Source organism: Salarias fasciatus, chromosome 12, assembly GCF_902148845.1.
Source record: "Salarias fasciatus chromosome 12, fSalaFa1.1, whole genome shotgun sequence".
NCBI classification, from domain to species: domain Eukaryota; kingdom Metazoa; phylum Chordata; class Actinopteri; order Blenniiformes; family Blenniidae; genus Salarias; species Salarias fasciatus.
In genome coordinates this window covers 26,199,635-26,214,803 of record NC_043756.1, presented here as the reverse complement: position 1 = coordinate 26,214,803, position 15,169 = coordinate 26,199,635, and the positions used below count along the sequence as shown (strand labels likewise).

Genomic DNA, 15,169 nt, shown 5'->3' with positions numbered 1-15,169 from the left:
AAAGCTTTCCCAGATGGGAACCTTTTAAGGTTCAGGGCCACAAAAACGCCATCCTGCAGTCCCCTCCTCCACAGGCAGATGTAAAAATTGGTTCTATAATATCATAAAAATGTCTGCAAATGACATTTATTCAGTCTTCCTGCATGCATTTGATAGATTTCAATTTAAAATTCAATTAGTAATACAGTGATTATAGAGCAATTACAATAGCTATCTGGTTCAAATGTGGTTAAAATTACCTTCCTCCTCCTAATCACACGGGAAACTAATCATTTATTTTTGGAAATTGGCTCACAGACCACAAAGATTGAGGGCGGGTCTCCGCATGTGGTACGCAAGCCGCCCGTTGCCGGTGTCTGGGTCATGTCTTGCCTCGGCTCAGCTGCGTGAGCCGGTGCACATGTGGAGCGTGAACGACGTCAGCCGGCCGGCGAGTCTGTCCAGATTTTCATCATGAATCACACGTTCAGAAATCGAACTTTAACGAGGTATTCGCAGCTCTTAAAACCGCTTCAAAGTCATGTCCATAAAAAGGCTTTTTCTGCCGCGATGCTGGGTCAGAGAATGTTCTCCCATCAGCGTGTGTTGAGAGGTGATGAAAGTATTCTGAAAAGTGCGACTCAAAACATTTCGGCGCTGTTTACATGTCAACGTTTCAAGTGAAAACACTCCGTTGTGTTTTTGTTTCTCCTTGACACAGCAGCGTCAGCTGACTGTAAAGCATGGCGCCCTGCAGGCACACGTTGTTGTGATTATCCCTCTATTGAGCGTGTGCAGAGGAACCACTCACTCTTGCCGTGGTGCTCATGAGCAGCAGCAGCGTTTCCGCTGTCAGCATGGAGCCTTCATCGAGACCGGTCTTCTTGGGAAGAGCTGAAAACATGATCTGAGGACGTTCATCGCTGCTGGATCCTCCGTGTTTTGAAGCTTGGGGTGTTGAACGTTCTCTCGCTGTGGCATTAGAGACATCGGAACAGTTCAGAAGTTTAACTCGGTTCACGCCGCAGGAGGCCGAGACTCACCGAGTCCTTCCTTTGAAGCATCAAAGACTTTTAATGCTAGAAATAATCCATGCTAATGACCCGGAGTTCTGAGTACTTTTCTTAAATGGGTACAGATATATATTCCAGGTAAGGAATTGATGGACACTGATGCTTCCGAACATTATTAATTGTTTTCTCAGTTATTTCTGCAGTCATGGATGTCTTAGCTTGTGTGCATTAAATCTTAAGTATCTTTAATTTTTCACTGAAGATGCTGAGAAACATCACTTTCTGTGAGCCCTGCTGTTGAGTTTTACACTCCCCTGTGCTGTCATGAAATCCTCACCATCTGTGACAGGTTGCTTCCACTGAAGCTGCTTGAAATAAACAGAAAAGGTGTGAATCAACTAACTAGGTGAACATGAAGTCCTTCCTCAAAACTCAATTAAAAAAAAGAGAAGAGAGTCCGATTCCATGCTGTTGATCACGTCACACCTACGCTATTAATGACAGTCCATATATTAGTGGCTCCTCTGCTGCCTGACCAGCCACAGGCAGGCCTTAAACACAGCAGATCTGCTGAATTTGACTCCCACTGCAGAGGCTTTTAATCCAGTGAGTGAATTTGCCTGCTGTTTCATCTTTGCCCTTAAGAGGGATTAAGCTGAATCAAGTTTTCAGATGAAAACGTCTCATTTCTTAAAGTTTGAAAAGAAGCGGAGGCTGACTAACCCTCAGCCTCCACCAGCTTGAGATGGATCTGAGATCTCGGCTCTTCTTCCCTTTGTCTGGTGTGTGTCGTGCCGCCCCGACGGCTCCACTTCCTCCTGACCCGACGCGACCCTCGGCGTCGTTCACGCCGCGCTGCAGAGGCTGCCTGGAAACAATCGGCGCAGGAGCCGCGCTCGCTGTTCTTCACACCTCCGATGGAGTTGAAAGGCAGATAGAGCTGTCGTTCCTGTGTGAGATGAGCCGCTGAGGCCCAGACCTGACCCGGCCTGCTTTTGTTGTTCCGCAGGTAAAATTAAATACTCGGAACGGGTGTACGACGCCTGTATGGAGGCCTTCGACTGCCTGCCCCTCGCCGCCCTGCTCAACCAGCAGTTCCTGTGCGTGCACGGCGGACTCTCGCCAGAAATCAACTGCCTAGACGACATAAGGAAAGTAAGTGGAGCGGCACCGCTCCGAAAGCAGGGCGGAATCCACGACATGCGCGTCACACACGTCTGAGAGAGTCCAGAACAAATGCCGCAGCGTGTGTGTGTGTGTGTGTGTGTGTTTCTCACAGTTAGACAGGTTTAAAGAGCCTCCCGCCTTCGGGCCCATGTGCGACCTGATCTGGGCAGATCCCGGCGAGGACTACGGCAGCGAGAAGTCATCCGAGCACTTCAACCACAACTCAGTCCGAGGCTGCTCCTACTTCTTCAGGTACCACATCAGAGCTCTGAGTCTTCGGAGAAGCCGACCTGAGCACGCAGGAGCAAATATGTCACGCTTTGTATTTTTTGTATGATTTGATATATTTCCGTGTCCATTTGAAAACGACGAGCGGTGCTGGAACAGAAAGCAGCGAGCGGCTGGCAGGCCGGGGGACGTTCAGCAGCGCCGCCGTTTTGTAGGTCACTCATCTCATTGAGCCCCCTCTCCCAACAGGTTAAAAACAGCTTCTTCAAAATAGGTTAACACATTCAGTGTGCCTTCACAAAATAGGTTAGCAGATGCAAACAGCCTGTCGGGATCATTCAGAGAAAACCAGCAGCGCACTGAAATGCTTCATGCCAGGGACGTGATGCACATGTTAACATCTGCATCATGATTGTTTGACGCACTGAGACAGAATGTCCAGTTTGTGATGATAAAGCAGAAGAGGTCTGAATGCTTTGTCGCTGGGTGAGAATCCGTTCGCGGTTCGTGTTGAGGTGAGCTCGCTCGGTTTCCCTCCAGCCCAGTTACATCAGCTGCGTTTCATTTTAAATGCAGCCAGGTCACCATATGGGGGTGGGGGGGGGTTAGGTGGAAATTAGCACATCGCTGAATGAAAACAGGTTGCGAGGGAACACGCGGGGTCTACGTTCCGCTCCTCCATCAGCTCACGCTGGAATATTTCATCTTCTCACACTGATTCTCCAGAGAGCGTCGAGCTAATATGGGTTAAATTCATTTTCACGGTCGTATTAATGTCACTATTGTGTAATACTGATGCAGTAATACTGGTGGTTTGAGGTAGATTTTTACCAACAGACGCCCGAGCTGAGACGCCACTGATGCTGGTTACATTTCACAGCGTTTCCATGGAGACGGAGCACCTCCGAGCACTGCGGTCATGTAAACTGGCTCCCAGAAGACAACGGAAGTTTAGTGTTTTCATCTGAAAATGGTTGGCGTCTAAACAGGATCGAGATGTTTTCCTTTTGCGTCCCGCTCTCCTTCCAGAGAGAAGAAAGATTTTTGAAAGCCTTAGTTTAGACAAACCTGCAGAGTTTGAATGAAATAAATGAATGTCTGTTTGTGCTTACTGGAGAAGTGAAGTCCGTTGAATGTCTCGGAGACGTTCGTCTCAATATGCCGCTGACTGGACTCGTGTCTCCAAGTGACGTCCAGCTGAGCTGGTCTGCTTCTCCTCCACTTTATGGAGAGGCCGGCGAAGCCCGTAAATACCAGAGTCCTGCCGCTGGGTGCCGGGCTCCTTTAAGCCCCGGAGCTCAGCAGGTCAGAGGTCACAGCGGGGCTGAAAATAAATATGAAAGCATTTCCCTCAAACCGGCGATCGTCGGCTGGTAATTGGTTTTAAGCGGCTGCACGCTATTTCTTTAACAGCTTAAGTGTGGCGTCGGCTCCGACCTCCGCTTGGAGCGCTCACGGCTCCTTCCTCTCTGCTTACTCCACAGTTACTCAGCAGTCTGCGACTTTTTGGTAAATAACAACTTGCTGTCTGTAATAAGAGCCCACGAAGCACAGGACGCCGGGTGAGTTTGGCTTTCCAGAGTTAATTCCCAGCATATCGCTCCGCAGAATGTGAGTAATGAGGCGTGTGTTTGTGTCTGCACAGGTACCGGATGTACAGGAAAAGCCAGACCACCGGATTCCCTTCATTAATCACAATCTTTTCAGCTCCAAATTACCTAGACGTCTACAACAACAAAGGTGTCTTTTCTTTTCTTCTGGGCCTCATTGTTGCGTTCGGTCCTGCTATTCACTCCACTGCGCTCCTTGAATCTGTCTTCTGGTGCGTCTTCTTCCCTGTCACTCAGCCGCCGTATTAAAATATGAGAACAACGTGATGAACATCAGGCAGTTCAACTGCTCGCCCCACCCCTACTGGCTGCCCAACTTCATGGACGTCTTCACGTGGTCGCTGCCTTTCGTCGGAGAGAAAGGTCTGTTGCTGCTTTGACTTTTGTCTGTCTAGATCCGCATCCTCTGGATCTGTCTAAAGCTCCATCTGCGTACATCTCTGCTTAGGACCGTTTCTCTCTACAGACCATCTGAATAAGTCTGTCTTTTTAGATCTCTGTTTCTAGATCTGTCTTTCTAGATTTCTATTTATCTTTCTAGATAAATAGATCCAGATCTCCCTTATAACCGTCTGGATTTTTAATTTTCTCTTTGGATCAGTTCTAAGGTGAAATTCACTAAACTCCTTTAAAAGTTCAGAAACAGAAACAAGTCCTGTTTTCTGTACCTGGAACTGGTTTGGAACGCAGAATAAGATGGAAAAGTCTTGAACAGACACTGATTTGGATTCATGTTTAAAGTGTTAGAACACTTCAGATATCGACGTGATTAGATATCTCTGTACAATTTAATGAAACTGACCGGAGGCAGATGACTTTCTGCTCCAAACTTAAGTTGAACATGTCTCTCACTGGATGTCTGTGAAGGCCTGTGACTTCCTGTTTGCATCATGAGATGTTTGTATTCCGTTATAAAGCCACTAATGTGACATTTCCTGCTCACAGTGACGGAGATGCTGGTGAACGTTCTGAACATTTGCTCTGACGACGAGCTCATGTCGGAAGGAGACGACCTGTATGAAGGTAGAGCATTTCACTCTCGTTCAGATTTGATTCAAAATGTAGACGATGTGGTGTTAGAAGTTATGAACGTGTGTTTATCTCAGAACTCCAGTTTGTCCCCATGGAGTCCTGAGATTGAAGGGACAGCAACAACTTAGTGTTTACTAAAACTAAATATATTAAATACCTAAAACCTGTAAAACAGACCATTTTTAAAACTGTGGAGTGGAGTACAGCAGGTGAGATCAAAGCTGCAGGTTTGACTCGGAGACGTCGAGTTTCCCCCTGGATGCACGACTAAAGGTTCGGTCAAGTTGCGTAATGGTCGCTCCGGCGGGGAAATAAATGGACTTAACGAGTCGTCTCATCTGAGTACTGCCATTTAGGTTGGACTTTCTTTTTTTTTTTTTTATCTACTGTTTCTGTGAGCCACATTTTCAATTAGCTTTTTAAATTGGAGGCTCTGCAAACCACACACTGAATTGATGCTGGGAGGTGAATTATACTTGATCATACTTCAGCCCGGGTCCCTCCAGTGTGCCGTCGTGTGTGTTCTGCTGTGTGAAGTAAACCTTCTAAACCCTCCAACCTCGGCTCCCCGGGGCGTCTTTATTCCACACCTGCACTTGCTTCTGGCTCGGTGTATTTCATTCACAAATTTGGCATTAAGGGAGCCAGTCGCTGCGAAATATACTGTGACTTTTGCTGTAGCCTCCCCTCACAGTCCGGGCTCTTTCTCTGCAGGCGGCACCTCGGCGATGCGCAAGGAGGTGATCCGGAACAAGATCCGCGCGGTGGGGAAGATGGCTCGGGTCTTCTCGGTTCTCAGGTCTGACCCCGTCACTCACGCCATCCCTCCGGCGCTCCTCGTCCCCCTTTCTCATGATAATAATCCCACCGGGAAATAACCCCCCCCCCCCCAAGCACACGCCGATCTCATCACAAAGCCGAAAATAACCCCGCGGGTCAACGGCGGGGCGGGAAAGCGCGCCAGTGTCGGTGCACTGAATGGAGTCAGTTGGGCGTACAATGAAGTTGTGTTTTGAAAACACAATGTTGGTGCGATGGGATTAATGAGCTGGCACCAGATGAGTCACGACGCGCCCAGACTGCATAATGACAGCAGATTATTGCTGCTGCTGCTGTTTGCCGGTCGCACAGCTGCATGCGGATAAGCCTCAGCGGGGCGTCCGGTCCGAGAGACCAGGATTTCACCCAGTCTGCCCAGAACATGGAGAAACACGTTCAAGTTCCCACAGACTTTCAATTCCTCTTTAATTCCAAATAAATAATACATAATTTGTGTTTATTAAAAGGTAAATGGTTATTCAGATTTAAACTTCATTTCAAATTAAGTGGCCAGTTACTTGTGATTTTAAAGTGGAAATAAATAATTCCTCCATCATGTGAACCTTTATTCCACTTTAATGTCATTCTGGTCATTCTGCTTGTGCTCGTCCTCGACGGCACACAGATTCCAAGATGGCCACCCGAAGCAGGCATTGGACTCGAACGGAAACGATTTGTTTAACAGAGCCTTAGAAGAAATGGGCATCATGAAAAGAGTGGATAACAGGAGCATGAAAACATCAAATTTAAAAATGAAAGAGAGAAAAACACACAGGAAGTGAACTTTATTGACTTCTGATAAACATAAATACTTCACTTCCACCCGCTGTCCAATCAGAAGTCTTCACCACCCCAGAGTTAAAGCGGGATTAAATAAACTCCGACAGACGTGTTTCCTATGTAAACCCTCATTCAAAATTACAATTCAAACCTGAACATGAAGGAGAATACTTTAATTACAATTATTTCATTTGTTTGACTCAGCTTCAACCAAACATTAACCCAACTTCGACACAGCTTTAACCTAACCTTAACCCAACTTTGACCTTTGACCCAGCATTTGCTCAACTGACCCTGACTGGACTTTCATTCCTGCATCAAGTGATAATCGAAGAAACACTCTGATTTATACAAAGTCTTAAAGGGGCTGTATCATGCATGCTGCTTTTTGTTTCTCCGATTACGGAGATGAACTTTAACCATCGTCTGAAAGCAACAGTCAAGCAAGAGTCTGAAGGGTCTGAAGGGTCTGTGCTTGGTGAGTTTCTCACAGGAAAAGGCGTTTTCGCGTGTCTTTGCGTGTAGAGAAGGTAGAGCTAAAGAGTTAAAGCTAACTACCGTATTTGTTTTCAGAATCAGAATCAGAATCAGAATCAGAATCAGTTTATTGTCATTGCACAAAGTGCAACGAAATTTCAAGCAGCATCCGTGTATATATAATTTAAAAGAACAACCAACAATAGTGCAAATTTAAAAGGAAAACATAAATAAAAAAAAAAAAAAAAAAAAAAAATCATATATAGAAAAGAACTTGCAGTATTTGCAGATTATTGCACATTTCCATGAGTGCATGTCTGTCAGTGACCCTTCAGATTCAGTGCAGTGATGGCTTGTGGAAAGAAGCTGTTTCTTAGTCTGTTTGTCTTTGTTTTGATGGACCTGTAGCGCCTGCCAGAGGGTTTGAAGCGCTGATTGGTTGAAGTAGCTGTCAGTCAAAGTCCACAGGGGGAGAGGCGGGATTTTCAGTGAAACGGAGCGTTTTCTCTTCCAGGTTTCAGAATTAGCCCCAGAAAATCTTTTATTTCACACAAAATGACTTTTCCTTAGCGCCAAAAATAAACTATTACCATGTTGATGCCATTTCTAGGGTTTGGACGAGCTAAAAAAGCATGATACAGCCCCTTTAATAAAGTCTAATTATTAAACATATAATTCAACCAAATTAGTTTTCCCCAGAATGGAGGGTTTGGGCTCCTTGTTTAGAATATCAGAGGTTGTCTGAACGCAGACATCTTCTGACAGGAGACTCTCCTCCACCTCACCGCTCCACTGCTGTTCAGAGAGCGGCTTCAAGACAACGGCTTGAAGATTCTCAAAAAGATAACATTTTGGGCCACGATCATATTTTCCGTTTAGGTGCAGGCCCAGCTCCTCTCCTGCTGCGCCGTTAGATTGATATTTACTCAGTAACCTTGTTATTCCTGCATATTGAATTATGTCACGTCTTCACGCTGTTGCTGTCGTACGTGTTTATGCAATCCAGGCTGCCGCTTTGTGCAGTTTTGAGTTCATTACAATCTGTAGAAGCTTCATGTTTCCATTTCTCTGCACAAAATGAACTTTTGCCATCAAAGTTTGTCCCAGAAGCTCCTGAAACCTGGCCTCTCTGGTAACAGACTCTTAATAATGTCGCTCCAGCTGCTAAAATTGACGGCTTGGCAGCCGGTGACCCACTTAGAGAGAAGCAGGACACATGTCGGCCCGGCCGAAGCGCCCAGAGGTTAAATACCGGCCGACGGCAGGAACGCCACAGCCGCCCGGCCAAACCAGCAGGTGCCTTCCGCCCCGATCAGGTGAAACGTAACCCGTGTGTGTTTGTGTCTTGTTTGTGGCACAGGGAGGAAAGCGAGAGTGTGTTAACACTCAAAGGCCTGACCCCAACTGGAACTCTGCCACTGGGAGTGCTGTCGGGCGGGAAGCAGACCTTACAGACCGGTAAGTGTGTCTCTGGCCCCCCCCGGCCCCTGGGGCGACCCCCCCCCACTGGTCTCCACACCCATGTCTTCATAAAGCTGTTTCTTCCAGCACAGCAACAGGAAATATATGAATGTGAGAGAAATTCTTTCCGACACATTGGCTTTCTTCCCCTATGATGCTGAGGCTGGTGTCAAATTACAGGCACTCAATGCAGTTTTTTTTTTTTTAACCGTACGTGACGGAAAATATTAAATATTCAAGCTACAACGCGTTCAGTGAGCTCCGACTGTCCGATCAGACAGTTTCTTTCTTCTGAAGACAGTTTTTAGCTTCATTTGTGACGATGCTGCTGCTGCTGCTTCCTGGTCCCTCCCCTGTCGGCCGGTCACCCCCTCAGAGTGCTGATCGGGGGTTATTGGGGGGGGGGGAGTGTCTTCCGACCCTCTGATGTAAAGGTCGGCGCCTCCCGGAGGACACGCCAGGCGTCACGCTCCGACACGCCGCCGCCGACACGAGCGGTGACCTTTGGGAGAATGTCAGAGTCCCTGTCCGGCTCCCCGACCTCAGCTTTGATGTCAGCCGGACCTCCTCAGACGGGGAGGGGGGGTCTCAGTGTTCATCATAAAAAAACATTGTAAGATAATTCAGCCTCAGATAAATGAATGTGATCTTCAGCTCGGATGATGAGCGTCTTTTTGTTTTTGTCGTCCATCTGCAGGTTTTTATAGTTGTCGTTTTTTTTTTGGTCTTTACTGATCACTGTGTTTTTACATGTCTTCTTCTGTGATCCTCTGTTTCACCTTCTCTGTCTTTTTTGTGATCTTTGTCCATTTTTTAGCAGTGATTTTATTTTTGCTTTAATCGTTTTTGAGGAGTTTTCATTTTTTACCCATGATTCTCATGATTGTGCAGGTTTGCGTTGTTTTTGAGTCATTTTCTGTTTTACTCCCCTTCATCCTGGGCTCTTTATACTTTATCATTATTTACTATCTTTGCCAACATTTATCTTCTTTTTGAATTCTTTTGCCATCATTTGGAGTCATTTTTCTTCCTGTGATGTATTTTGGCGTTTTATTGCCGGTCGCTCTCTGGTCTTTTCTCTGCAGCTCTTTTGTCTTCTTGTTATTTTGGATCTCAGTTTTGTCTCTTCCCTCTTTTGGATTATTGTATTGTTTTTGTGTTGCTTTGTGAATTTTCTTTAAACCTCTTTAGATTTTCTCTATTTTATTTTGCTGACTGAACCTCACCGTTTTATTCTCTTTTTTTTGTCCGTCATTGTTCGTTTTGGCTGTTTTCCTTCCTGACCGCTGATCGTTTGTATCGGTTGAGTATCGGTCGTGTTGATGCAGCTGCTGCAGACGCCGCTCCGCGACGCAGCGTTGTGTCGTTTCTTCTTCTTACGGCTCTGCAGCCTCGGTTAAATCCCCCACTGCCCTGCACGCCTAAGTCCCGGTGACCCTTTAACACCAGCCTCATCTTAAACCTCCTGCAGGTCTCAGTGTGTGTGGGTCTTTATCCTGTCCGGCAGGGGGGTGGGGGGTTACAGTTCCCCTCTCTTTTTATTTATTTATTTCTTTTTTTTTTACTGTTACTGCATTTGCTGGCTGCCTTTGATGACTCCCCCCTGTTTTTGTGTCCCCCCCCCACCCCCACTCTTCTCAACTCGTTTAACATAGCTACCATTGAGGCAGCTAAAGCAAAAGGTACGCACTGGCTGTGTGGCTCCAGTCTCATGTCTGTGCTGTGTGTGTGTGTGTGTGTGTGTGTTTGTGTATGTGTGTGTTGTTTCACCTTGTAAACACAGCCCCACCTCTAAACTGTGTAGTATATCTCTTTAGCGCCCCCCTCCCTCACTGTGTCTACTCTTGAATCTGCGTCCTGCCCTGTAGCAGGCTGCTCTTGCACAGTCAGCGTCTGGTACCGCAGGGATGAAATGCTGCAGGTTGTGGGAGTTGAGCGCGCAGAAAGTGGCCGTCCAGCCGCTCTTCCGGGCCGCTCTCAGGTGATTTTCCTCACGACGGTGGCTCCCCGCTCGGAGAAAAGCCTGCTAAGACCCGGCTAAGATGAGCGCGGGGACATCCCAGGCCTGCCGGGGATATTTACAGAAACTAATCCTGTTACGGTGCTGGGCGGCTGCCGCTCGGTCTGCCCCCCCCGGCTGACGGGTGGAGCTCCGTCACACACGCTCCGCTCATTAAACACAGTCCGAATGAAACCTCGCATCTGGAGAGAAAAGAAAAGCAGCGTCTCTGCAAATCACAATTAATGAATTAATTATTTTCTTTTATACATAGATATAAGTCAGACTTCTCAAATATTTCGCTAATTAAAGTATTTCACCCTCTTTTCACTTGAAATGCTGTGAAGCGGTTTGGAACGGCGTGAGTCTGGCCTCGTCCTGGCCTCTGATGTGCGAGAGCAGCCTGGAGTTTCGAAGCCACCTCTGAGTCTTGTGTCTGTCTGAACCTTGAGAAGTGAAATGACCGACCGGAGTGTGTGAACAGTCCCTTACAAAGTTTGCTTTCCGTTTGCACACGTGCTCTGTCGGGCGCCTGCGGCCGTTTCGGGACGTCACCGTAAGTCCTCACAGCGTGTCTGACTGTAGCCCTGTCGTCACTGGAGTCTGTTTCTGTGCATGTGTGGTGCTCACGCTCGCTGGTTCTGTGTGAGGAAGCCGCCGGACTCGGGACCGGGTCTCACTTCGCCATCTCCCCCCCCCCCCGTCTCTCTCTCTCTTCCTCCAGCCATCCAAGGCTTCTCCCCAACCAGGAAGATCCGGAACTTCGAGGAGGCGCGCGGCCTGGACCGGATAAACGAGAGGATGCCCCCGCGCAAAGACGGACAGCAGCCGGACGGCACCACCATCAACACCAACACCCCCAACAAGAACGGTACCGACGGATAAAGAGCCCCCCCCGTCTCCAGACACTGAGGCCACAAACACCACCAGACTGACAAACCCCATCCTATTTATTGAAAGATGAAATATATTAGATATATTGTGTCATAGCAACCAATCATTGAAGACTTTTGTTCAAATGTGTACCGATATATGATTTAAAAAAAGAATTTTAAAAAATCCGAGTTGATACAGATAGATGAAACTCCTCTTATCAGAGTTTTAGTTTGTTTTTAATGGTTTTAATGTGTTTGATAAGGGAAAAGCCGGACAGGAGACCTGCTTAGGCCCTGGAGGTTCTCCGTACAGCGCAGTGTTTGCTTATACGTACATCAGTGATTTTAAAAAAAGAGAACTATATGTATGATGGGAAGGTTGAGGGACGGAACTGAAGTCCAGCAGGTTAACTCTCCTGCCATGTTGTGGATGGAAATTTAGCTTCAGCAGGTCACCGGCGCATCAGAGGGAGAGTTTAGAGCCACCTCAGCTCCATAGAAACGAGTGCAGACTGGAACCAGTGCTTTTCGCGTTGTGAGGCAGGAGTCCTAACCACTGCACACAGCGCAGGTCTTCATTAATCTGCCAAATATGCCAGATTTGATCAGTTCCACTGTTGTCCTCCAGGTGACAGTATTGAGTTTACATTCAGTTTTAAACCCCACAGGAATGAGAGATTGAAGGTGAAAATAGGCTGCAGTACCTCTGAGCTGCCGCCAGAGGTCACAATAAACCCTCAATGGCTTCAAAACCTTTCCAAAGAAAGAAGAAAATGTTGATGTTTCATTGGGACCGTCTCTGCTCTGTATTGTGAAATCGAAATGAGATTTAATGAGGCTGCTGGATTGAATTGTTGTGTTTCAGCTCGATATGTGTCGCCCTGGCCTGAGTGGAGAACATGGCAGGAGAGTTAACGTTTGTTTATATCAATCAAAATCCCTCTTTTTCTCACATTTTAAATGAAAACGGGTCGTTGGACGGACTTCGATCTGAGCGGGTGAGAAATGAAGGAACCCCTCTCGGCGTCCCCGTGACGGCAGCCAGGACGAACGAGAACGTGAAGGGCCGCCGCGTCCCAACCCGGCAGGTGTTATTCAGTCACGTGGCGTCCCCCCCACGTGGAACTGGGAGGTTCTGGGTCTTCTCCGTGGCGTTCTGAGTTCCTTTCAGCTTCAGCGACAACAAAGCAACAAAAGAAGGACGTTTTGCTCACTTTGCCACAGCCGACCTCCCGGTAGACTCCAGTTCATCCTGCGTGGGAAGAGCTCAGTGTATTAAAACGGATTGATTTAATGTTTTATTGTTTAAAAAAAGAAGGAAAAAAAACTCAGTAAAGACAAGAAGAAAAGACTTTTTCTTTCTTTGACTGTATTGGTGTCTCCATCTACTGTTAATTATACAGATCTTTCCTGAATCGTGAGAAACCGTTGTGTATTGAGTTTTTAAACTTTGAGTGGATTGACAGCACTTTTCAAAGAGACTGAGTCACCCGAACACCCCCACCCTCCCCTCCCCGCCCCCCCAGCTATAAAAGGAAGGTACCAGCGCCTTGCCACAGGCCTGCCACTGTCATCCCCTCCAGCTCGGCTGACTCACAGGCCTACGTCTCCCGCTCTTCCTCCTCTTCCTCGCCACAGTCCCCCCCCCCCTCCCGACCCTTTAACGGTGCTTCGACACGCCTGACTGTAACGCCGCCGTCTGTCCGCCGCGCCATAAACCAGACGGGAGCTGGAAACACAAGCTTTAACATTTGCTATTCTCCTGTAAATTTCCTCCTTTATTTTATAAAACAAACTAAAATGGAAATGAGGCGTTTGCACTCATGTGCCACACAAGTCCCTTATGAATGTGTGTGTGTGTGTGTGTGTGTGTGTGAGAGAGAGACAGTGTGGTCACGCTAGGAGACTTGATTGAAGATGTTTCAAGTGAAACGGCATCTTTTTTGCGGATTTGTTGAAAAAAATGTTGCGCGTTTATACGGCAGCGTTTTTTAAAAACTGCGGGTTTCCACTGAAACGGCAGAAGCATTGGTTTAGCATGCCAGAGGCCTCTGCTCTGAGGCAGGGCTGACATGCCCAGGGCATCTCAGTTAAAGAGCTTTTCCGCCCGCCATCAGTGCGTGTTCATGTGAAAAGGGGCGGGATTTGCAGCGTCTGACCAATTAAATCGCTGAGAGCCGTTTGAGAGTCACACACACCGTCCAGGCCAAAGGCAGCAGTGGAGCCGTTTCTGCGTTTTCACTTGAAGATGTGTAAATGGAGCCGAAGCGTCTTGATTCCTCCCTCTCGGTGGTTGCGCTGCCGTTGCGCTGCCGCGTTTCGTTCAGTAGATTTGTGGGAAATCTCCCGAACGCTTCATGAAGTATTTTGGTTTACATTGGTTACTGTGACGTCGGGAGTTGTTTTGAAGGCCAGGCCTCTCTGGCCGAGTGCGACGGCATGCTGACCTCCTGTCAGGTCTCACACACATATCTGCAGAATGTAAAGTCAAAAAGAAAAATGTTCATCAAGACTCTTCTGGTAGCTGTAAGAAGCGATGGGGGACGAAATGTACCGTATCTGTCATGCGAAGCCATGAAATCTTTTACGTAGATGTATCACTTGGAAAAATAAAATAATATTCAAACATTTTGTTTCTGTTTGGTGTTCAGTGTTTGAGGTAGTGATCGAACTGGAGCGAGCTTTGCTGCCCTCTACAGGGGAAAAAAATTACATTTAGCTAGAGCTTCAAAACGAGCAGAAAGCAGAGAAAAAGCAACTTTGGGCTCATATATTGATCATTGTGGTGAATCTGTTGTCACCAAGAACACTTCAACACATGGAGAGATTAAATATTGTCAGATTAGAACTCATGAAGGGCCGGATTTGGGCCACAAGCCAGATATTTGCCCGAGACGCAATGTTCACAATCAATTGCAAAACACCTTTTTTAATCACGCATACTGAAATAATAGACCAGAGCGTTTCTATAAAATCGCATTTTATTTAATCCTGTTAAATTACATCGAGCATTTCGCCTCTAGAATCGTGACCTCTGTACTTCTGAGGTCATGGACTTGTGAGAGAAGTGGGCTGCTTCAGTCGAAGGGCTTGGGGTCAGTGGGCGGGGCCATTGGTTAGTGGGCGGGGCCTCCTTTCACAGCACAGCCCCAGGCGGCGGCTCAGAAAGCTGCGTCACTCAGACGTTTGAAATGCTGCCAGTAGAGTTCATAAAAGTAACATGGTCCAGAGGTTAAATGTTTATACATTATGTACACGTTCACACGGTGAACCCTGGAGAGCACGAAGCCCTCCTGTTATTTAAAAAAAACAAATAATTCACAGTGAAGTAGAGAAAAATGTAAAACAGTTTGGTTGAAATCTCAAGCAGTGACGATTTACTTCATTTTATCCTGACAGAATGGTTTTCCGCTGCTGGCTGTTTGGTTTCTCTGTGGCACTGTTATGTTGTCGTACAGCGACATCTAGTGGTCACAGACGGCGTCTACCAATAGATTTTGATATATGTCACTTCTTAATAACCAGCCAAAAAGTGTCACCGACAGTCTGGTTGATAAAGTTTCTCAGTGTTTAAACACCATGCGTTAAAAAGAGTCGTCCTCATTTGTTCTGTTCATTCTAAAACAATCGGGGGCTTAAAGGAATACTCCACCCAAAAAACGATTTGGCCTCATTTTCTACTCACCCTCATGCTGAGAAACACTCTGGAGCACTTTTTTGACGTTTCAA

The 15,169-nt window shown here is 47.0% G+C and overlaps 1 protein-coding gene across 3 annotated transcripts in view; it reads left to right on the top strand.

Annotated features, from left to right (window-relative positions):
• Positions 1-14,062, top strand: part of ppp3cca (protein phosphatase 3, catalytic subunit, gamma isozyme, a) — a 32,059-nt gene extending 17,997 nt beyond the window's left edge. Inside the window, exons 5-14 of one of the 3 annotated variants that reach the window (XM_030104055.1) lie at positions 2,002-2,147; positions 2,272-2,411; positions 3,872-3,949; positions 4,033-4,127; positions 4,235-4,360; positions 4,943-5,020; positions 5,744-5,828; positions 8,466-8,563; positions 10,222-10,248; positions 11,290-14,062. In XM_030104055.1, the coding sequence (XP_029959915.1) occupies positions 2,002-2,147; positions 2,272-2,411; positions 3,872-3,949; positions 4,033-4,127; positions 4,235-4,360; positions 4,943-5,020; positions 5,744-5,828; positions 8,466-8,563; positions 10,222-10,248; positions 11,290-11,450 (1,034 nt within the window). In that variant the 3' untranslated portion in view covers positions 11,451-14,062. The remainder of the gene's footprint in view (positions 1-2,001; positions 2,148-2,271; positions 2,412-3,871; positions 3,950-4,032; positions 4,128-4,234; positions 4,361-4,942; positions 5,021-5,743; positions 5,829-8,465; positions 8,564-10,221; positions 10,249-11,289) is intronic. The other 2 variants (XM_030104056.1, XM_030104057.1) reach the window with 2 other exon arrangements.
• The last annotated feature ends 1,107 nt before the right edge of the window (positions 14,063-15,169 follow it).